The sequence below is a fragment of the Leopardus geoffroyi genome, chromosome C1, assembly GCF_018350155.1.
Source record: "Leopardus geoffroyi isolate Oge1 chromosome C1, O.geoffroyi_Oge1_pat1.0, whole genome shotgun sequence".
Taxonomy (NCBI): Eukaryota; Metazoa; Chordata; class Mammalia; order Carnivora; family Felidae; genus Leopardus; species Leopardus geoffroyi.
Genome location: NC_059328.1, coordinates 212,429,149 through 212,452,518, shown reverse-complemented (window position 1 = coordinate 212,452,518; position 23,370 = coordinate 212,429,149). Strand labels below are relative to the sequence as shown.

At 44.5% G+C, this 23,370-nt stretch overlaps 1 protein-coding gene across 2 annotated transcripts in view; it reads left to right on the top strand.

Annotated features, from left to right (window-relative positions):
* Positions 1–23,370, top strand: part of DNER (delta/notch like EGF repeat containing) — a 322,224-nt gene that overhangs the window by 116,799 nt on the left and 182,055 nt on the right. For both annotated transcript variants that reach the window (XM_045481582.1, XM_045481583.1), the window contains exon 2: positions 22,472–22,768. In XM_045481582.1, coding sequence (XP_045337538.1) covers positions 22,472–22,768 — 297 coding nt within the window. The remainder of the gene's footprint in view (positions 1–22,471; positions 22,769–23,370) is intronic.

Below are 23,370 nucleotides of genomic sequence, written 5' to 3'. Positions count from 1 at the left end.
ATTTATAGAGTGACATGTGTGATTAGGAACATTTTATTACCCCCATGACAACCCTTTTGATATAAGCCAGAGGTCCCCAGAGTTTCTTGGTTCGTGGTGGGCTCAGCATCACAGCAAATTTTTTTTACAGCACCCGAGGCCAAAAGAAATAGCTAACGTTCCAGTTATGAAGTGCTATTAAAGAAACATCAGAGCCAGGCAGCAGTGAAAGTGGTAAAAACAGATTTTATTCGGGACAAGTGCAGTGGCGAAAGGAAGCCTCAGTGTAGCACCGGGTACGGCAGGAACAGATGGGGATTTGTAGCCAAGGGGCAGGTGGGGGTCTGTGGAAGGAATTACCAAGAGAATACGCTGGGGTCGGGAGGGTTCTGGAAAGACTGACTTTGTGGGATTCTTGCTGAAAGCAGGCCAGGGTGATGAGACATCGCCTGGGGGATGGTGGAGGTCGAGGAACCCGATTAAATACTAGGGTGATCATGTAGGAATTTAGGGGGTTCTGGCTAAACTGATGTAGCAGGAGTCTTGCTACGTTGGACGATGCACAGATGAACGCAGAAGTTGGAAAGTAGAAAGAGTCCTGGGGAGCTTGAGCAGAGTCCAGCTAAGGAGAGAATTTTTGTCAGTAGCTGTCACCCTAACAATTTTGTAGCTGTTTGAAAAAACTCATGCACATAAATAGAAAGAAGAAACACAATACCTTTGTTTCATTCTTTGAAAAAATTTTGAAGTTTCTTTGTTTAAGAGAGAGAGAGAGAGCGCGAGCACACTTGTGCCGTGAGTTGGGCAAGGGCAGAGAGGAGAAAGAGAATCGCAAGCGGGCTCCAAGCTGTCAGTGTGGAGCCCAACGTGGGGCTCATTCCACAAACCGTGAGATCATGACCTGAGCTGAAGTCAGGAGTTGGATGCTTAACCGACTGAGCCACCCAGGCACCCCACTTTTTGTTTCATTCTTTTTTTAAAAATTTTTAAAAAATGTTTATTTATTTTGAGACAGAGACTTGAGCATGGGAGGGGCGGAGGCAGAGGGAGACACAGAGTCTCAACCAGGCTCCAGGCTCTGCGTGGTTAGCACAGAGCCCGATGTGGGGCTCGAACTCACGAACCGTGAGATCATGACCTGAGCCGAAGTCGGACGCTTAGCCGACTGAGCCACCCAGGTGCCCCTCGTTTCATTCTTGAAAAAGTACAGTTTATACACAGGGGGGCATGTGTCTGTTGGCAACTGCACAGCTGTCCGAATGGATCAGCGCCACCCTCATTCCCTATCCATGTTGACTTCCGTGGAGTACTTACTTTTTACCACAGCAACTGCTGAAAACCCAGCTTTGGCAAGACGTGATATCATTAAAAAAAAAAAATTATAGTGGGTCTAACGTTGGAACCAGGAACTACCTCTCGCTAGTAGTTTGTGATGTTTGGCAGAAATGCATATCCCGTGTTTGCCTTGAAGAATTGAAAAATCTCTGTAATCCTCCCTGCTCCCTTGCCTTCACTGCAGCACCCGTGACGTTTTGGCACACACTTTGGGAACCATGGATGCACACAATGTATGAATTGCTATTGCCATTTGATAGGCCTGGAGAGCAGACTCAGGGTTGCCCAGCGGGGACAAGTGTTAAGAAAGGACCCCAGTCCTGGAGAGCGGTCTTCCAATGCACTGTTGGTGGTGGTCAGGGGCGTGATACTCTGTGCGTGGCCAAGTGAAACAAATAACAACCCATTTTTGGTGCTCTCCAGGACCCTGGGCCACCCTTATGAACTTTCCTCTCTGGATGGTGTGGAGGACAACCCTGTCCTTCTGAATGTGGATCCAGTTACGAACAGAGAACAAATGTCTTTCTAAGTGTCTAATGTTCTTTTGTTTTTTTTTTTTTAATTTTTTTTCAATGTTTATTTATTTTTGAGAGACAGAGAGAGACAGAGTATGAGTAGGGAAGGGGCAAAGAGAGAGGGAGACACAGAATTCGAAGCAGGCTCCAGGCTCCCAGCTGTCAGCACAGAGCCCGATGCGGGGCTTGAACCCATGAACCGTGAGATCATGACCTGGGCCGAAGTCGGATGCCCAACCGACTGAGCCCCCCAGGCGCCCCCTAACATTCTTCTAAGTGAGCTTATTGCTTTCCAGGAAACACCGTCTTCTTCAGAGTTCACTGACTTTGAAGCTATTTTGAGTGTTTCCTATGATTTCTGCAGCAAAACCCAGGGGAGCACAAATACTGCCTTTTCTGTATTCACACTCTTCACTGACAAAGGGCACACATCCTTCATGTATATTTCCAGAACTGTACTTGGGTTTATTGGGTGTGGCTTATTCCAAAGTCGGAGAACTTTTCATCATCAAAGCAAGTGCCACCAGGTCACAGTTTTAATATTTTTACTCTGAACAGAACCAGAGGGACAAAGAACACTAAGAGAATCCTCTGTATAATGATACAGTTATTTTAATTCCTGTCATAGTTTTTGCATAATGGGTTGGTTTTTCGCGTGAAATTTCTTGTGTGATGAAATTTCCTGCTCTGAATATTTCTACCTGATGAGTTGAATCTGGTATAACTCTGGGGAAGGAGAAGATAGGAAAAATATTTCCAGACATTACTCTTGCCTCCATGGAGGGGGCTCTACAATTGTTTAGCTTTTTGTTGTTGTTTGGGGTTTTTTTTTGTTTGTTTCGAGAGCAAGAGGGAGAGAAAGAGAGAGACGCAGAGTGAGAGGGAGAGAGAGAATGCTAAGCAGGCCCCACTGTGGGGCTCGAGCTCGTGAGTGTGACCTCTTGACGTGAGCCCAAAAAATAAGAGCCAGATGCTTAACCAGCTAGGCCACCGAGGCACCCCAGCTTTTATTTTGTATTGAAGTCACGAGAAGTGGATTGTATAGTCCATGCAAGAAAATTGTCTTTGTCTTTTCCTGCATTAGGTGATACTTACAAGCAACAATGTGTGACAGTGCCGATATGTCTTCGGTGTTTGTATCCGTGTCCCTCCCCTAACACTGTGGGAACAGAGGCTCTGTTCACTCCCAGGGCCTATGTCAGGGGTCAGCAGACTTCTGCGAAGGGCCAGATAGTAAATATTTTTGGCCTTGTGGGCCACACGCTCCCCATTTAGACTACTCAACTCTGCTGATGTGAGATGAAAGCAGCTAAATAAAGAAGAAGGAAGTGAATACCTCTGGTTGTGTTCCAGTAAAACTTCACTGATGGCCACTGAAATTTGAATCTTAAACAATTTTAACGTGATACGAGAGATTAATCTTCTTTGGATTTTTCCAACCTTTCAAAGGTGTAAAAGTCCTTCTTTACCTCCAGCTGTGCAGACACAAGTGGTAGATTTGGCCTGGGGGCCATAGTTTGTCAGGTTCTGTGCTAGAGCAATTTCTGGCACACAGAAGGTGCTCAATCAATATTTGCTCGCTGGTGAAGACCACATTTTAAGTCAAATTTTTATTATGAAATAAGCACATAAAAATAAATGAAATAAACACAGAGATAATATAATCAGCATCTAGCACTGAGATTCAGAAACTTCATTCTGTCATATTTGCTTCAGATAAAAAATTTTTTTTAATGTTTATTTTTGAGAGGGGGAGAGAGAGAGAGAGAGAGACAAAGTGCAAGTGGGGGAGGGCAGAGAGAGAGACACAGGATCCCAAGCAGGCTCTAGGCTCTGGTCTGTCAGCACAGAGTCCGATGTGGGGCTCGAACCCACGAGCTGTGAGATCATGACCTGAGCCCAAAGTTGGGCACTTAACCAACTGAGCCACCCAGGTGCCCCTGCTTCAGTTTTTTTTTTTTTTTTTAATTTTTTTTTTCAACGTTTATTTATTTTTGGGACGGAGAGAGACAGAGCATGAACGGGGGAGGGGCAGAGAGAGAGGGAGACACAGAATCGGAAACAGGCTCCAGGCTCTGAGCCATCAGCCCAGAGCCCGACGCGGGGCTCGAACTCACGGACCGCGAGATCGTGACCTGGCTGAAGTCGGACGCCCAACCGACTGCGCCACCCAGGCGCCCCTGCTTCAGTTTTTAAAAAAAAAAAAACACAATAGGCAGATATATTAAAGCCCCTCACCCTCACCCCTGTTCTAGTTACCCCAACCCCGTTTCCCTCCTCTCTATCCAGAAACAGTTGTGATCATGAGTTGGTATGAAAGCCTTCTCTGTGTGTGTTTATATTTTGACAGCATAGGTCTACAATGTACACAGAAGAGTCATATTGAATCTGTTCATCTGAAGTCAGCTTTTTCCCCCTTCCACTCACCACTGTGCTTTGTCTGTGGTTCTCAGAAGTTCATTCATTTAAATTTTCATGTAGTTTAATATATTCATCCTTTATGAGTCTTACTCAAGAGATTCTTTCCAAACTTGATGTCATAAATATTTTCTCCTATATTTCCAAATAAAGTAGGAATCTGCAAACTTTTTCTGCAGGGGGCCAGAGATTAAATATTTTAGGCTTTACTGCCTACTCTTCCTCTGTTGCAACTACTCATCTCTGTGGAAAGCAGCTATGCACAATATGTATACTAATGGGTGTGACTGTGTTGTAATAAAACTTTATTGCTGAAATCAAGCAATGGGGCCAGATTTGGTCCATAACCGGTAATTTAGAGACCACTGACCTAAGTTTTAGTAATTAGTTTTTAACATTTTGATACAAAATCCATCCAAGATTCACTTAAGAAAAAAAAAAAAAAGGTTTATTTTTGAGAGAGAGAGAGAGAGCGCGATCAAGGGAGGGACAGAGAGAGAGGGAGACACAGAATCCAAAGCAGGCTCCAGGCTCTGAGCTGTCAGCACAGAGCCCAACCCAGGGCTTGAACTCACGAACCATGAGATCATGACCTGAGCTGAAGTTGGATGCTCAACTGACCGAGCCACCCAGGCTCCCCTGAGATTCACTTTTGTGTGAGGGTATATGGCATGAGTTACATATTTAGCCACAGGGATTAGCAGTTTATTCAGGTACCACTTACTAAATAGTGTATCCTTTCTGCACTATTTTTTAATTCCTTCTTTGTTACATGCTGTTTCTTTGGTTTCTCTGGTATATCTCTGTGCTCTCTTTTCTGATACATAATTCTATTTGTCTATCCCTGTGCCAGTATTATACTGCTACAATGATTATAGCTTCATAATAAATTTTTATATCTGGTTGAGAAAATGTCCTCATTTTTCTTTAAATTATCCTGGAAATACTTGATTTCTTCCTCTTCTGTTTGAGTTTTTGGATCAGTGTGACAAATGAGGAGAAAAAAAAGAACATGGGATTTTGGATGGAATTCTTTTTGCCTGGATTAGTATTCTCATTATGTACTAGCCGATGACTGTGGACGAGTTATCCTAATTCTCTGAGCCTCAGAGATGATATGCAGATAATAGTACATACTGCATAGGCTTATAGGCCTGACATGGGGCTCAAACTCAGGAGCCCTGAGACAATGACCTGAACTGAAGTTGGATGTTTAACTGGCTGAGCCACCCAGGCGCTCCCAGCTATAAGTATTCTTTGGTAGAAGCCCTCTTATCAAAAGTACCAACAGTTAATCAGGTCAGTTAATCAAAGAAGTAAATTTAAGTGGGGAATCATAAAAAAGTTTCAAATATAGTTTAAGCGTCTTATTGTTTTAAAAAGATGTTTATTTATTTTGAGTGAGTGAGAGAGGGAGGGAGGGGGAGGGGCAGAGAGAGGGAGAGAGGGAGAGAAGCCCAAGCAGGCTCCACACTGTCAGCGCAGAGCCTGAGGAGGGGAACTTGGGAACCATGAGATCATGACCTGAGCCGAAGTCAGGAGTCAAATGCTTAGCCAACTGAGCCGCCCAGATGCCCCTTAGGCATCTTATTGTATCTTAAAATGTATAAATGTATGTTTATGTAGTAGGGGAAGGGTTTTGTTGACTCTTTACCCACAGTTCCACATGCTGATGGTGGCTTGTTTTTCTGTGTGGTCTGTAATTTGTTATTGTGAGCTCATTTTGATAAGTGTGTGTGTGTGTGTGTGTGTGTGTGTGTGTGTGTGTGTGCGCACCTGCATGTGTGTGAGCCTCAGGAGCTCCGCCTTGTGAAAGAGGCACCCTGTCACTTTGCTGGTCTTGGCTTAGGATTTCCACATCAAGGGGATGTTCATCACATGGGACATTCATATGAGAGGTTTTGATTACTCATGGGTAGCCTTTTTTCATCCAAAGACCCTGGAGAGATGTCAGGGTCTTTTGTTTTTGTTTTTGTTTTTTAACTTGTTTTATTTTTTATTTTTTTAAATTTCTATCCAAATTAGTTAGCACATATGTTTCTGTTTTTTGTTTGTTCTTTAAAGTTTATTTATTTTGAGAGACAGTGTGAGCAGGATGAGGAACAGAGAGAGAATCCCAAGTGGGTTCCGTGCTGTCAGCATGGAGCCTGATGTAGGGCTTGAAGTCACGAACCATGAGATTATGACCTGAGACAAAATCAAGAGTTGGACACTTAATTGGTTGAGCCACTCGGGTGCCCCTTGCACTCCCCCGCTGCTGTAAAACAAAACAAAACAAAACAAAACAACCCCCAAAAACAAACCAGACAGGGTGGCTCAGAGGCTTTATGTGTGGGCTTGGTTGTAGACAAACTCCCAGCCTTTAGGTCTTATTTCCACGTTTGTAACCCTTGTGGTTGATGCAGTATCTTCTGCCAATGGCTCTGGTTGTGAGTTCTCCTATCCTGTCTGAAACTTAAGGACTCCCCTTCTTTCCTACCTCCTTTTAAAGCTCACCTTTGCATGAAAGCATTTTCTATTTTATCTAATGTTGTTAATATGGTTTTTAGCTGGAGAAGGGCCTGCGCGTCAGTTCAATCCTTATAATAATAGTCCTGAATACTGAAATTTTCCATTGATAAAGCTTTTTACTTCGTGGGTGCCTACAGCATTACATATGTAAGAAAAGTCACGATGTCTGTAATCTTTATACAAGGTAATTCACCTAGTCCAGGTTGGCAAGCATTATTAAATGGGATCGGTTTTTATCAACATCCTCAAACAGTTCAGAGGACACTCTGTGCTCAAAAGTCACTTTGCTGAAAAACCCTTAACTCTACATGGTGATGCTTTGCTAACAGTCTTCCAGTGGGTTTTACTTCCCTTCTAATTTCATGCCTTAATTGGAAATGCTACATATTTGTGTTTTTCGGGAGACAGTTGGGGTGATCAGTATTGTAGAGTTTCTCTAAGCTATCGTACCCTGTTGTACTGCTTCTGCGGATATAATAACATAGGCAGCAGCTCTCTGTTGACTTAAGGTGTAGCTTGTCAGGGTGGAGGAAACCCCTCTGTGTCTTAAAAGACAACACACTCAAGTAGAGCTAGAAGGTTCTCTCTTCTGCTTCCCTGTAGAGCTGTCCTGTGTCCGCAGGGCTGCAAAATTAAGGTGAGGTGGGTTTGTCCTGATCCCCCCACTCCCTGCCCTAACTCCCTGGTGGCAGAGACCCCAGTCCCTGCTTGGTTCTGTGCTTCACACCCCATGGCTGGGGCTTTTACGGAATGCCTCTTTCATTCTCCGTGCTGCTTTTCTTTTCCTTTATAATTTTTGCTTTCATTTTTTTCTGCCTTTTTCTGCCTGAAAAATGCCTCCCAGCCTCCTCATGGAAAAAGCCCTGGCTTTTTTAGTAGATGTTGCTGGCCAATTGGAGAGTTCTTTGCAACCACGCCCTGAAATGACTAATCTGAGCACACATGCAGTTTGGGGGTCTTTGGCTTTTGTGGATTTAAAAATAGTTGCAGGGTGCCGGCGTGGCTCAGTCGGTTGAGCGTCCGACTCTTGATTTTGGCTCAGGTCATGATCTCATGGTTAGTGAGTCTGAGCCCCGCGTTGGGCTCTGCACTGACAGCAGGGTGTGGAGCCTACGTGGGATTCTCCCCCTCTCTCTGCCCCCTACCTTGCATGCTCTCTCTCCTCTCTCTCAAAATAAATAAAACGTGAAAAAATAAATTAAAAACAATTGTTACTGGATATCTAGGGCCTGCTCTTTTGATGGCTTGAATTGCGTTTTTTTCCTTTTTATCTCTTATTTCAGTGAAGCTGCTTATATGAAGCCTGCTGATTCTAGAAGGCGTATCCCCAGGTCAATGAGGGACACCATGAAGACTTGAGATTTATCCGCAGAGCCACTGATTCTTGTCCTCATCTCTGGGAGCAGATGGGTATTAAAGTTAGAGCAGCTGTTTCCACTTAAGGTTAGAATAACTGAAAAGAGAGCAAAGGGAATTTTTGTGCCCGCAGAGAGAAAAAACACACATCAAAGTAGTTAAGAGGCCAGCAGGTACGCAAGCATGGGAAGCATTTTGCAGCTTAAAGCAAGAGCCTTTCCCACATGAGGTGAGCCTGGTTTCCACTCTATCACCTGGTATCATGGACATCCACAGGGTTCTCTGCCACCTTTTCTGAAGGATCCTGGGCCACCAAGCCTAGCAGGTATAGAGCACTGTGCCCATTCAGAAAATGCTCTGACTGAAGGATGCTCTCAAGGAAAGCAATGCCCTTTCTTCCATTCAGGCAGTAAGTATTAATTGAGTGCCTGCTATGTGCCCGGTTCCCCAGCTCCTTGCTATCCCACCTAGGTGGCATTTGTCATTTATGCCTGTTTTAAAAGTGACGGAGTGAGCACATTTTAATATTTGGAGACTACCTTTGGGGTCCCCAACAAGAGTGAAAGGCTCTTTTGAAAATGGGGGACTGACTGGAGTCCCCACCCTGGCTTCACTTACTTCCCTTGTTTCCTGAGGCTTCTAGAAAGGAGGTCACATCCAGGAGAAAAATACAGGCTGTTGCATTTCGATTCCTGCTGACATCCTGGCCCCTGTGGCCTCATGTGGCCTCTGGGCTGGGGGAGAGTATCTGTGGAATCTGGGAGCTTCTCTTCAGGGCCCAGCACCCGGGAGGAGAGCCCGGAAGGAGCCTTATACTTGCTTTTGGGCAAAGGCAGGTTCGCTTCATCACCTTTGCTGGAGGCTCCAGGGTTCTTTCAGAAAGGGGAGCTCTGGGCACAGGAAACTGTCAATATAGGGGTGCACTGGACACCGCCCTTGACAAGACCGTCTTCACAAGGGCCTCCTGCCACGGACGGTTACTTGCCTCTCCCGCTCAGGTTGTCCCACTGGCCACAGAGTGGGCCGGCAGGTGGCAAGGACATGTCCTAGGAAACTCGCCTCACATGTGGCCTGTTCTCCACTCGAGTAGAAGAACTTGTAGTTTTCTCCATATGCCACCTCGTTAACCCCCTAGGACTTTCGCAGTTGCTGCTGTCCCTAGAGGAAGCCCCCTTTCTTGCTCCTTCTTGACCCCTGAGGCTTACTTTACACAGGAAGATTTTCTGAGTTGTTATGGTAAGTTCAGTGCCCCACTGCCTGTTTCCCATAGCATCCTGTATGCACATCCCATGGCTCTGACTTCGCTGTGATAAAGTCATGGTTTGTTCATCTGTGGCCCCATTAATCACTAACCTTAGGGCTCGTGCCCACATTGCCAAACCTTTTCCAATAATGGCTACCCTGAGCCTATGAGATTGCTTCTTTCATTATGTCATTGCTAGATATAGAAATTATCATGAATTGAAAATTTTAACCTTGGGGTGCCTGGGTGGCACAGTCGGTTAAGTGTCCAACTCTTTGTTTCAGCTCAGGTCACGATCTCATGGTTCATGGGTTTGTGCCCGTGGGGCTAGGCTGAATGCCGACAGTGCAAAGCCTGCTTGGGATTCTCTCCCTCTCTCTCTCTCTCTCTGCCCCTCCCCTGCTCGCCCTCTATCTCTTTCTCTCAAAATAAACAAACGTTTAAAAAATAAAAACTTAACCTTTATTTTAAGAAATAAATTTCTAAATTTCATAATAGAATTCCTGTGATTGCTATGCTAAAATGTTAGGATCTGACTGTGCTGGGCACTGTTTTTAGGGTGTGTTAGGTGCAGGCACAACGGACTGAACGGGAGAAGGCATCGTGAATTAAGGTTAAGTAGACTGCTAAAGATGGGGCTTACCTTTAACTGCCTGGTGGGTCAAAATAAGCCAGATAGGGATATACGGTAGGTCTTAATTTTTTTTTTAATTGTCAAGTATAACACACATATGGAAAGGTGCGGAAATCAAACACGTACGGCTCAAAGCATTATAAACTTATCAGCTTTGTAACTACTGACCAGGTCAGGACTGAGAACGGTGCCCTCCAGCCTCTTTCTGACCCCCAGCTGTCCCTTCTCCCCGGAGGTAACCACTGTCCTGACTTTTGCATCGTTTGGTTTTGCTGTTTGTCATCTTTACACAAATGGAAACAGTGTTGTGTTGGGCCATTTATTCATGTTGTCGTGTAAGACTAGAGTTTTTTCTTTTTCATTGCTGGATAGTATTCTTTGGTCTGGGTATACCACAATTTATTTATACATTCTACTCAGTGAATATTTGAGTGGTTCCACTTTTTGGCAATTGTGAATGGGCATATGAGCATCTTGTGTATGTCTCTTGGTGCACATTTACTTGTTTTTCTATTAGGCATATACCTGGGGGTGGATTTCTGGGTCAGAAGGTAAATATTCCCTCAACCTCAGGAGAGAACACCCAGTAGTTTCCAAAGCAGTTGTACTGACATACACTCCATCGCTGATTTATTCTTCCTATTGTATTCTGTTCTCATCAACACTTGACTTGTCAGTCTTTTGATTTTTGTCCTTCTTGTAAATGTGTAGTGATCTCTCACTGTGATTTTAATTTGCATCTCTCTCATTACTAATAATGTTGAGGAACTCTTCTTATAGTTTTTGGCCATTTGGACATCATTTTCTGTGATGTGCGTGTTCAGGTCTCTTGCCCATTTTTCTATGGAATCTCCACCACACCGCCTTCATTAATGTAAAGAATTCTTTATTCTGGAGATGAGCCCTTTGTGGTTTACATGTATTGCAGATACCTTCATTCAATCTGTGGCTTGCAATTTTGCTCTTTTATTGGTGTGTTTTGATAAAAAGAAATTTGTTATCCTGGTGTAGTCCAATTCATTAATAATTTTTCCTTTATATTGAGTGCTCTTTGCGTCCCGTTTATTAGATATTTATTCATTCTAAAGCCATGAAGATATTCTCTGCTGTTAGCATTTTGAAGCTTTAATTTTTTGCTTTTCACTTTAGGTATGTAATTCACTTACAATTTAATTTTGTGGTGGATGGTGTGAGGGAGGAGACAAGCTTAATGTTTTTACCCATATGGGTATCAATTTATTGAAAGGACTATATTTATTGCTCTACCCTGTTCCATAAATTAAGTGTTCCTATATGATCTTTCTAGTTCTTAACTCTCTATTCCAGTGTTCCAGTGACCATAGAAATTCCTCATTTGGGGGCACCTGGGTGGCTTAGTAGGTTGAGCATCCGACTTTGGCTCAGGTTGTGATCTCACAGTTCGTGAGTTTGAGCCCTGCACTGGTCTCCCTGCTGTCAGCGCAGAACCTGCTTTAGATCCTCTGTCTCCCACCCCCCGCCTCTTCCCCGCTCACACCCGCTCTCGCTCAAAAATAAGTAAACATAAAAAAGAAAAGAAATTCCTGATATAGAGCAAGCCCTCCCTTACCGTACTTATTCAAGAGTGTTTGGACTATTTGAGGCCATTTTGCACACGAACAGAAAAAAAATTGTTATGATTTTTGTTGCAATTTCATTGAATCTGTAGATCACTGGGGAAAATCTGAATCTTTGTAATACTGAGTTTTTAATCTATGACTATAATAGCCCCCCATTTACAAATTTTTGTCTCAATACTATTTTACTATTTTATAGTTCTCTTTGTTGAGGCCATACATGTCTTTCATTTGATTTATTCCTAGGTTTTGGGGGATTTTGGGGGTTATATTGTAAACAGAACCCTTAAAAATTAGTTTTTGTTCATTTCTGATAGGGATGCAGTTAAAAAAGTTTTTGACCCTGTATCCAGTGAACTTGCTGAAGTTCCGTATTTTAATAATTTTTCTGCCTGCATAATCATACAGTCTGTGAATTACAACAGTATCTGTTCCTGTTCAATCCTTAGACTTTCTTTTCATTCTCACTTCCCGGTACTGCCTAGGACCTTTAGTGTGATGTTCCTTGGAAGCGGCCACAGCGAACGTCCTTGCCTCTTAGTTTCAGTGAGAAACTTTTCGGCACTTTACCAGATACATTTGTGGAAGGTTTTCCTGTAAATTAAAGAAGTACCCTTCTATTCCTAGTTGTCTAAAAGTCTTCACTCCAAGTGAACGTTGAGTTTAATAAAATGCCTTCCCTGCATCAGTTGTGATGATCCTAAGACCTTCATAGAAAGTTAAATTCCCAGTCTGCTGCAGGCTTCTTTCCCTGAGTCGGCCCGGAGATAAAAGTTGACATACTTCCTGTGTTCATGGCATTGTTGCTTTGTGAAAAGGGTTCGCCAGGATGTATGAGTATCTCTAAAGAGAGGCGGAACAAGAAATGTGTGCACTGGAATTGTCCTTTAAGTTTCTGACTCAAGGAACTGGCCTGAATGATTAAAAGGAAAAGGGAAGAACAGTCATCTCGTGTGAGGCTGGTGTGCCTGCGCCAGAAATGAGGTTTTGTGCGATCCCTTAGGATTTAGTTGAATATGGGAACCAAGGGACAAAGGGTCTGCCAGGTTTTTGAAGAACGATTATTTTAAATTGATACATCTGTGACTGAGCAGGGCTTAAGGAGTCATCAGTATGACTGTGGACTAAGTGTGTTAGCCAGACTAACGCAAAAGTAGTGCAATCTCAAGATCGTTTCTAAACAGAGCGTGTTTTAAAGAGATGCTATGAAAAAGTGGGAGAATAATTAGACATGTAGTAGTTTATTTTTAATGGATTCATTTCACAGTCAGAGATTTGAGTTCTGCTTGTAATTTCCTCTTAACCTACTTACAAAATGTAACTGCACCCACGTGTGAAAATCAGGACAGGCGGATTTCAAGAAAGTCAACTCAGAATTGAGGGCAAAAAAAGGGACTGTTTAGATTAGTATTGGAATCATTTCTCAAGTCGCTCTAGAGTCCCTACTGCAGAGGTGAAGAAATACCAAAAGGTGAGAATGTGTATTTTACTAGGACACATTCTTACTGTGTCTTTGTTCAGTAAAGTGAATGAGCATTTTTATTATTTGGATTTGGGGGAAAAAAAAAATCATGGGATGCATTTCCTGGCAGAGTCTACTCCTGGCATAAGCACTGTAGTGGTTCTTTTTTTCCCACATCTTTACTCTAGTGGGTAAGCAGTTGGTGTTGGAATAGAATCGAGATCTTTATTGAACAAAGTGGGAAAAATTCCTTTTTAAGGCAAATATACTGTGAGAGTTGGATTCCAACAGTGTTCATTTGTCTTTCAGCATGAAGATGACATTTGTAACCAGTGCAATTGCTATTTTGGACAGAGGAACCTCATATTAAGAACGGAAGGGCCACTAAGGCTTTCTAGTTCCATCCTTTCCTTTTACAGTCGAGGACCCCGAGTCCCAGGGAACTTCGTTGCCTTGTCCATCCAGGATCATCCACAAGCGGGAGTAAAATCACCAGCTTTCTCTACCGCATCATAATGCAGATGCTCAATAGCATTTTTACAGAAACCCTAAACTCCAAATTCTGGAATCGTCTTTCTCATGGCCCCCCCCTTGCCCAGTGCGCACATGTAGACACTCTTCTGCTATTTCAAGGCCCTTGGTCTGTGTCACTCTTCCCCACCCACCTTCCTCTGGAGCTCTGCCTGTTTCTGTATCTGGCCTGTGCAGTGGGCTGCCCATCACTCGTGTTCGTTTAGTTCGGTGGGTGGGTGGGAGGGGAGGGAGAGAATTCCCACATTCCTTCCCATGAAGGACAGGTGGGCGTGTGACCCTTTCCTGTGGTCTTGCTTGGTGGCGGACTGTCTAGAAATTACGCCTTTCATAACGCGGAGATTCATTCTGCCCAGTGCTTGCACAGAGTTATGATTAGAAGAGTATCTGGTGTTTACTTTGTCCTGACTTGTATTGCAAGAGGTCCTTCTGTGATTTAAAGTTCATGCATGCCAACCCGGTAAGAGAGTTGGGTGGGGAGAAGAAATAGATGTAATTGCTATCAGTTTCATAAAGGCTCTGTTCAAGCGTTTCTTCTTCAAAGTCTTCCTAGATGATTCCACCTACCCGCTTTTTCCCTCTTGTGAACCCCAAAGTCAGTATCGTCTAGATGAGGGACTGGCCACATAACAAAGACTGTAGAGGTTTTATGGGCCAGATCATCTCCTCGGCACTCTGTCCACTGCTGATGTGGTGCAAAGCGGTCAAACATAAACAGATGGCTGTGGCTGTATTCCAACAAAACTTTATTTCCAAAAACACGCTGAGTTTGGCCTGCAGTTACAGTGTGACAACCCTGCTTTATACCAGCAAATTCTCAATTTTGGGGTTTGGACCAGGTACGGCAGAATCATCGGAGGAATGCCGAATGATACAGGTTTCTCGGCCTCATCCTTGGAGTTTTTGATAAGCAGCCTGTGGTGAGGGAATCTGTGGTTGGAAAAGTTACTTGGGGCGCCTGGGTGGCTCATTCGGTTCAGCATCCAACTCTAGGTTTTGGCTCAGGTCATGATCTCGCACTTTGTGAGTTCGAGCCCCTCACTGGGCTCTGCACTGATAGCATGGAGCCTGTTTGGGATTCTTTCTCCTTCTCTCTCTCTCTGCCCTCCCTTCCCCCCTCCAAAATAAATAAATAAAAACTTTACAAAATTTAAAGAGTTCTTTACTTGATTCTGCTGCTCACATTACTAAAATGATGGTCCATTCTGCTTGTAAAAATTTGTGTGTACACTTATACAAATAAGTACGTGAGATTGCATCTTGTGTTTAAAATCATTTTAAAAAAGACACGACTTTTGTACACATCTTTCTGTGTATTATTTCTGTGCCCTTTTTATTGAGGTGTGGTCTTTTATTGATCTGTAAGAAACTATATAATAAGGGATTTAGTCCTTTGTAATACGTTGTACAGATTTTCCTCCATCGTGTTGTTGCCTTTTGACTTGATTTATAGAGTCAAATGGATTTTTAAAACATTTTGATGGAGTGAAATATGTCAATCTGTTCCTTCAGGGCAGTGGTTCTGAACTGGGTGTGATTTTCTTCCAGGGGGGACATTGGCAACATCTGGAGACATTTTTGGTTGTGACAACTGTCACTGTTGGCAAGAGGGGTTCTGGCATCCAGTAAGTAGAGATCAGAGATGCTGCTAAAACACCCTGCAAGGTTCAGGGCAGCCCCTGCCAACCAAGAATTATCCGGCCCAAAGAGTCAGTAGTGCTGAGGTTGAGAGATACCTCTTTCAGGCTTCTGGTTTTGTTCCTTGCTGCATAAGGGACCTTCTGCCTATGATGCCAATAACTACCTCAGAATCTGTATTTAAAAGTTCCTTAACTGATTTTTCTGCTTAGAAAAATTATTAAAGCAATGGCCCAGAGGACTCTTCTTCTTTTTTCTTTTTTCTTTTTTTAAATATTTGTTTATTTTGAGAGAGAGAGAGACAGCGAGAGCACACAAGCAGGGGAGGGGCAGACGGAGAATCCCAAGCAGGCTCTGTGCTGATAGCAGGGCTCAAAGCCACAAACTTCAAAATCTTGACCTGAGCTGAAACAAAGAGTCGGATGCTTAACCGACTGAACCACCTGGGCGCCCCCCTACTTACTTCTTAATACCACCCACAAGTGCCCCTGATTACTTCTCTTGTGTGCCTACATCTTCCTCCTCACTCCTTTGTAAGTGCCACGAGTCCACCATGTCCCCTTAGCGACCTGTGTGGCCTGGGCCACGTCACAAGCTCCATCAGCGCGTATAGGCCCTCCTCCTGGGCCTTGTTGGGTTCGGGCTCCTCAGACGCCCTTCCCATTCCCTGGATGACTCTGTCCGCTGATCACCGGGTATGAGTGAGAGAGAGGTGGCTTCCGGTGTACTTCTCTGGACCCTCTGAAAACCGTGTCAATGAAAACCACGTGGCTGTCAGCAGACTCCCAAATCCCAGAGCGGGAGGAGGCCTTGAGATGCTCTGCCCTCGGCCCTCACTTAACGCCAGAGGGACGTGTGTCCGGAGCAGGCAAGGGACTTGGCCGGAGCCTCTCAGCTGCCTGTGCCGACTGACACCAGGACTGTTGCTCAGCCGGTCCTTTGCCGTCAGAAAACTCCTTTCTGCTGTCTTTGCTTTGCTGAGAGCCGCCGCTGTCACCTCCGAGAAACGAGTTCTGAGACCCACTCATCATCTACTCATTTCAGACCTGCGGTCATCAAGCCCATCTTCCCTGTCAGCATTAGGGACTTGAACTCCTTGAACACACGATTGTTAATAGTGGACTTGCGTCCAGGCAGGGTATTGATTGCACATAGACTGCTCAGGGGAGTCCAAGTTCATGTGCCTGGACCTTCTGTTGGACTGCAAGCTCTTGGGGCTTTTTCATCTCTCCGACCCCTCTTCCAGGTACCTTGTCTGGAAGGTAAACCCACCTGGGGCTGGATAAATGTCACATCAATCACTGATCAGCTGTACTGAGTAGGAACGAAGCTCATATTCTTGAAACTAGTGGGAAAGGGTCACCTGGGCGGGTGGTTCCATGGGCACCTCCTCAGGTTCTGTCACCCAGGTGATGCAGATCCTCCATGTGGAGGCAATCCTGCTAGCCTTGACTTACTCATCTGATGACCCTGAAAATGGGCTGCTGTTATACCTGTTTTAAATTTGACCTTCCAACCTGTTTGTGTGCCGATGCAGGGGTGGAGGGTGGCGTTAGAATTGCCAAAAACGGGACAGGACAGCAGACAGTGTGTGGAAGGAAAACAGGTCATGGCTAAAGTGCCACATGGGAGGTCCTGCAGATGACGAGTCCTCGGGTCGGCAGGCGCCTTCGCTCTGGTCTGGCCTCCCATCTCGCCCTGTGCACATCCCCATGAACGCTCCTGCTTGTAGTGTAAATTATCTGTAACAGGTGAAAAGTCTAAAATGAAATATGAAAAGAATAGTTTCAGATTAGTTCTGCGATGTGAAATATTTGGCTTAAATAGATGACTAATGATACAACAACAAACAGCACTTAATGAGCTTGCTGGTGAATTGTAGGCGGAAAACCATTAATCCGTGGGCTTTCTCTTTATTCTTTCTTATAGCCGGTATTACAAAGACTTAATCATTTACCCCCCATCATTAGAGGCTGGGAATTATAGCCAAGAAAACATTGCCTGTTAAATTTTGAGTATCCCCAAAGTCAAGTCTATTCATTATGATATTTTGGCCTCATTATACATTTCAACAGTTTGGCTGTTTCCTGCTTAAGGTTCAGACTTAATGGGATTCCAGGGCATAGTGACCTCTACAACAGGTTCGTGATTGCATTTTATCTTATATTTGCTGTTACGCAATTGAAACAGATTGGCTTTTTTTTTTTTTTTTTTTTTTTTTGAAATGAAGCCATCCTGAAGTGTTAGAGTGAAGTGTTAGAGAATACAATGGCAGGTAGCTGTCATTGTTAGCAAAGCAATTAATACACAACCCAAGAAAGTAGTAGTAATATGAAATGATTATTTTTAAAGATCTTTTAAAATTTTATTTTGAGCGGGAGAGAAAGGGAGGGAAGGAGAGAGTATGAGTAGGGGAGGGGCAGAGAAGGAGGGAGAAAGAATTCCAAGCAGGATTCACGTTGACACAGTGAAGAGCCCAATGCGGGGCTCGAACCCAGGAACATTGAGATCATGACCTGAGCCAAAATCAAGAGTCAGACGCTCAATCGACTGAGCCACCAGGTGCCCCTGAAGTGGTGACTTGAAACAAGGGACCAGTGACCTTGTAGTGCATTCAGCTCTGTTTGGTATCCCAGTGTGCGTGTGTGTGTGTGCGTGTGTGTGTGTGTGTGCGTGCCTGTGCTCCCATCACATCAGTCACTGTTTTGAATCCCTGTAGAAATCTGTACAACTGACAGTTTCATTTTGAGCTTTTGTTGTCTTTACTAGGAGCATGTCTCCCGGCAGCCTGTGAGTCAGCCTTCATTTCATCCCCTTGCTGCTCCTGCATTCTGCTCATCTGTGAACACAGCATTTCTTAAACGACATCTTTAATTCTCTTCACATTTTCCTTCTAGCTCTCTATTCCCGAGCTGGTGGAGCTGACTCCAGGGCACGGCGGGTTGGACACTGCTGTGGGTCCTGCCCTTTGCACCCAGATCTCTCCACCAGCACCCAGGGTGATGGAGGCTTCAGCAGTGGCTCACCTGGTGGACAGTCTCTGAGCACCAGAGGAAGGCGACTCGGTGTTGAGGGCCATCTGTGACCTCCACAGAGACTTGACTCTTTCTGCTCCCCTTCATCAAGGCAAAGGCGGGACCTTGTGCTGGCTCCGCCTTACCTCTCAGGTCATCAGAGACTTTCCCCCTTTTTAAAGCTGATTTAAAGTTATTTCATTGCTGGGGCACCTGGGTGGCTCAGTTGGTTAAGCATCTCTGACTCTTGATCTCGGTTTAGGTCATGATCTCAGTTTGTGAGTTCGAGCCCTGCATCGGGCTGTGCGCTGACAATGCGGAGCCTGCTTGGGACTCTCTCTCTCCCTCTCTCTCTGACCCTCCCCTGCTTGTGCGTGTGCGCGCTCTCTCTCTCTCAAATTAAATAATGAACATTAAAATTTTTTTTATTATTTAATTGCGATGAAGCATTGTAGGGCAGATACACAAGGCCTTCCTTGACTTTCATTCTGAAGAGCTGGGATGGGACCTTGGGAGAACCCTAAGTCCATTTCACGTGGCAATACACCTCACAGGCTCTGGTGCTGCTTGCATCTGGTATCATTCATTCATTCATTCAGTTGTTCAGTCATAGTGTATTCGGCAGCTCGTGTGTGCCAGTTGCTGTTCTTGGGGCTGGGGGTGGGGGTGACCACTCAGGTAAACAAAACAGAGAAAAGAAACCTGATCTCACAGGGGTTTGCAGTCTAGTGGGGCCAGATACAAAATCAATATAGAATAAATTGGTAATTTTTTCCCACAGTGTATTGGAACATGAGCTGTTTTAGTTGAATTGTGTGTTCAGGGACGTCCTCATCAGAAGATGACATTTGAGCAAAGACTCAAAGGAGGCTTTGGGAAGAGACACGAGGAATGGGTGTTGTGGGCAGAGGAACAGCCAGTGCTAAGACCTTGAGGTCGGAGAGTGCTTGGAGAGTTGGAAGAACAGTGACGTCAGTGTGTTTAGGGCCAAGTGAGGCAGGGCAAGAGTGGGAGGTGAGGTCCGGAGCTGGGAGGAGGGCACATCACCTGTGGCCTAGTTAAGACTTTGTAAAGAGTTTGGCTTTTATTCTGAGTAAGAGTTGGTCAGTTGCTCAATATCGCTAAGCCTCAATGGTAGTAAATGTACTTACCTTGGAACGTTGTTGTAAGGAGGAAGTAAATTAAGAAATGTAAAATGCTAAGTGTAGCGGCAGGCACCCAGGGAGTACCCAGTGATTTGCAGGTCGTACTGGTTTTGCTGCCGTTGTTCTTAGTGTGCGTAATAGGTTACTAGCTATAAACTCCTCAGGGGCAGACACTGTGTCTGTTTGTTTTCTCTTTTAGCATTTTATTCCCAGACCTGGTACAATTCATGTCAAATAGTAAGACCTCGGTCAGTATTCATTGAGTGTGGGGCGCGTGGGTGGCTCAGTCGGTTGAGCGTCTGACTTCAGCTCAGGTCATGATCTTGGCAGTTCGTGAATTTGAGCCCTGCGTTGGGTTCTGTGCTGACAGGTCAGAGCCTGGAGCCTGCTTCGGATTCTGTCTCTCTTTCTCTCTCTGTCTGCCTCTCAAAAATAAATAAACTTTAAAAAAGTTTTAGAAAATATTCATTGAGTGATATCATTCTACTTTTATTCTGAAGAAGCATCCTGAAATGGTGGTCTTAATTGGCTTATATTTAACCCTTAACTTATTTTCTGTTGCTTACAGAAAGAGAACCCTTACCTTTTGCCTTCTCCACAGGGATTGTTTTTTTTGGTGTCATCATAACCATCAAAGTTGCAGTGCTGTGGTGTGGACAGAACTCGGAAGATGCGATGTCGTTCTGGAATAGTTCTTTTGTAGTGGCTGTGATGGGTCACTCAACTCCTCTCTCCTTGTGTTTCTGAACAGTGATATGGGTTCAGAACAGTCCCTCCCTATTTCAGGGTTGTTGTGAGCACAAGTGAGATACTAGATGGCAATGTTCTTTGAAAACTCTAAATGGCCACCTTAGAGGGAGCAGTAGGTATGATGCGGGGCGGCCTCTGATGTCCAGGCGATGGCTGTGCTTTGAATTCTTTCTGGGGAGGACTTGCTGACGTGTGTCCTACCTCAGTGGTACCTCTCTGGGGTCTGGCTGTTGCCCGCAGTGGAGCAAAAGCCAGGGGGTGTCTCGGGTCATCAGATAGGTGGTCTTTGCCTTAGGAATGTTTTTTTTTTTTTTTCTAAGCTTCACAGTGGAGGTTTAGGCTGCCAGAATTAATTTTTGTAACCATCTCTTCAATTTGTTTAAATGATGTAAATGTAGTTCTCTGCTTCCAGGCTTCTGCTAAAAGTCTTAATTTGTGACTAGGTCAACCTCAGATGTTATTATCAAAAGTTGATTTCAGAAACATGGCTTATATGTCCCCTTTATCAGAGCTAATTAAATTCTCCTTCCTGTCCGATGATTCTTGAGGGGCCGCCCATTCCAGGAAGCATTCCTAAAAATAAATCGGAAACAAGGTAACAATATTGTGACCAAAAGGGCGGTTTACATGTGTCTCTCATCATGCCTTGCTTTCCAGATACTAATTGAGCTCTTTATTTTTTGAACACTCGAAACAAGAAGCCTCACCGTGTTTTCTGTGTTCCTTGACATGCTGGGAGTAGTGCCATGAACATGGTACATGAAGTCCCTACACTCTCAGAGCTCACCTGTTCGGGAGAGGGAACAAAAGGGTTATTTCAGATTTTGTAGTGAGGGAAGCCTTCTCTGAGGAGGTGACGTTTGAGTACAGAACTTTGTGAAATGGAGCAGTGAGCCACGGAAAGCTTGGGAGAAAAGCATTCCGGCAGAGGGCCCAGCAGGTGCAAAGGCCCTCGTGTGGAAATGATCTTGGCATAGTCCGGGGACATAAAGAAGGTGAGGAAGGGAGAGTGTAAGGGAGGAGGGAAGAGAGGACATCTCTGACATGGGAGGAAACTGGGTTTTACTTTAGGTTGATAAGGATTGTAAATATTTAAAATTATTTACAGCTTAAATATTTTCTTCTGATACCAACCCATCTCCTTTTAACTGAGATTCTATGAAGGAATCGCCCAGTGATAGGCAGAGAACGTGGTGGCATTTTTGGAGTTTCATTTTCATTCAATCCAAAATCCCTCAATATTCCTAAAGGAGTTTGTTGGAAATTGTCTGACAAGCGCAATTACCAGGGCGAGTTGCTGTTTTACCATGCAGAATTCTGTCCGCCTGTGTTTATGTGTGAGTTCATTTCCACAAGAGAAATTGAGGGCCTCGTTTCTCTGTAGTCTGATATTTACTGAGTTCTATTTTATGATCAGCCCTCAGAAGCCACAGGGACATCAGATAGAGGTCTAATTTTCTGTTCACAGAAGCAAATGATAATTGAAAAAGCGGGGAGAACATACTGAAGCCTTGAGCTGTCTCAGGAGAAGGGGCTGATCGTTTCGCATTGTTTTGTAGCGCATCTCCAAGCAGAAACACATGGTGATTTACAGGTCAGCAAAGGGCACCAAGATAGACACTTTCCTTAGGAGCACTGTCACAGTTTAAAGTCACGCAAATGAAATTGTATCTTCCGTATCTCGCAAGGTCACATGTCTCTGTGATCACCCTCCAAAATACTGAGGTGGAAACTTTCATAAAGTTCTGCTTACTGCTCTCTTCGGGCCGGCTTACCATTGTCGTGTAAGCCGATCATTTTGGAAGCTTTCAATTAAATAACATCACTTTAAAAGGGGTTTTCCTCCAGTAGAAATTGGGAGACATAGGTAAGCACATCTTTAGGGGAGATAAGTTAGTTGGGCGGTCATTTCTCATGAGGAAACCTTGCAGTGGTCTATCCAGGACGTGGAAAAGGAGGTTCCAGTTTCGATCTCTAGTATTTGTTGTCATGGCTGCTAAAAATATTAAAGTTGGTATCTTCCTACTGAGCCTCAGTTTTAAATGCTTTTGCCTTAGAAAATTCCTGTAAGTAATGTGTTGCTGAAATCAACATTATTTCGGAGCTTGGGTTTGGGGCAGCTCTTCACTAGGTGTGTTCTTGCTGGTCACCTGTTACCTGTGGAGGGGTTAATGTCGGGGTGACCTTGGGAGGCTCCCCCACGACAGCACAAGTAGTTAGGAACTCTTATTCTGCAGGAACAGCATTTCCTAGAGCCACGGCTCTGAGACACGGAGCTCATTTCCCAGCGATGGCACCACTTTTCTTACGAGGGAATAATTGACCCATTTATGGTCTTGTTTCAGCTTGTTGCGGATTCCTGTGCCAGCAGCCCTTGTCACCATGGCAACTGCAGCAGCAGCAGCGATGGCTACCTCTGCATTTGCAATGAAGGCTATGAAGGTCCCAACTGTGAACAGGCGCTTCCCAGCCTCCCCGCCTCTGGCTGGACCGAGTCCATGGTCCCCAGGCAGCTTCAGCCTGTCCCCACCACCCAGGAGCCTGACATCATCCTGCCCCGCTCTCAGGCGACCGTGACTCTGCCCACCTGGCAGCCCAAAACAGGGCAGAAAGTTGTAGAAATGAAATGGGATCAAGTGGAGGTGAGAACGTTTGATTGCATATGTTTTTATGGAAAGAAACCAGTGAGGTTAAGATAATGCCAGCGGTTGCAATATTGGCAGTAACAACGGAAGACCTTTAAGTTATCCTCTTGACAAAACAGGGAGTCTGAGGTTATTCCCGCCTTCACTTGTGTGTAGATCCCTTTTGGTTACGCAAAGGGGATTTTTCAATTATGACTGTTTTGTGGGCATCAAGAGTGTAAGCAATAAAAGGAAAAGGATGAAATTATTTTCTGGAACGATATCCGTGTATATTTCTGTGAGATCGTTTTGGATTCGGCGCAGAGAGCCCAAGGAAGGGCCATGTAAATGAACGTATCACGGACCCTCCACCGTTGACCTAATTTTCCTCAATATTATGCTTAACTCCTTGTTTATTTATTATGATTCTACTTCTGGTGCCTTGCAGCCAATATCATTTTAAAAACAGCTGCTATCAGTGATTTCTAAAATATGTTGAGACCGCATTTGAGAATGAAATTTCCAAATTTTATTTATTTTGGCAATAACAAATTCCATTCATTGACTCTCGTCCAGTCTGGGTTTGGCTTGTGTTTCAAGCTCATCAGAAGTCTCATTTT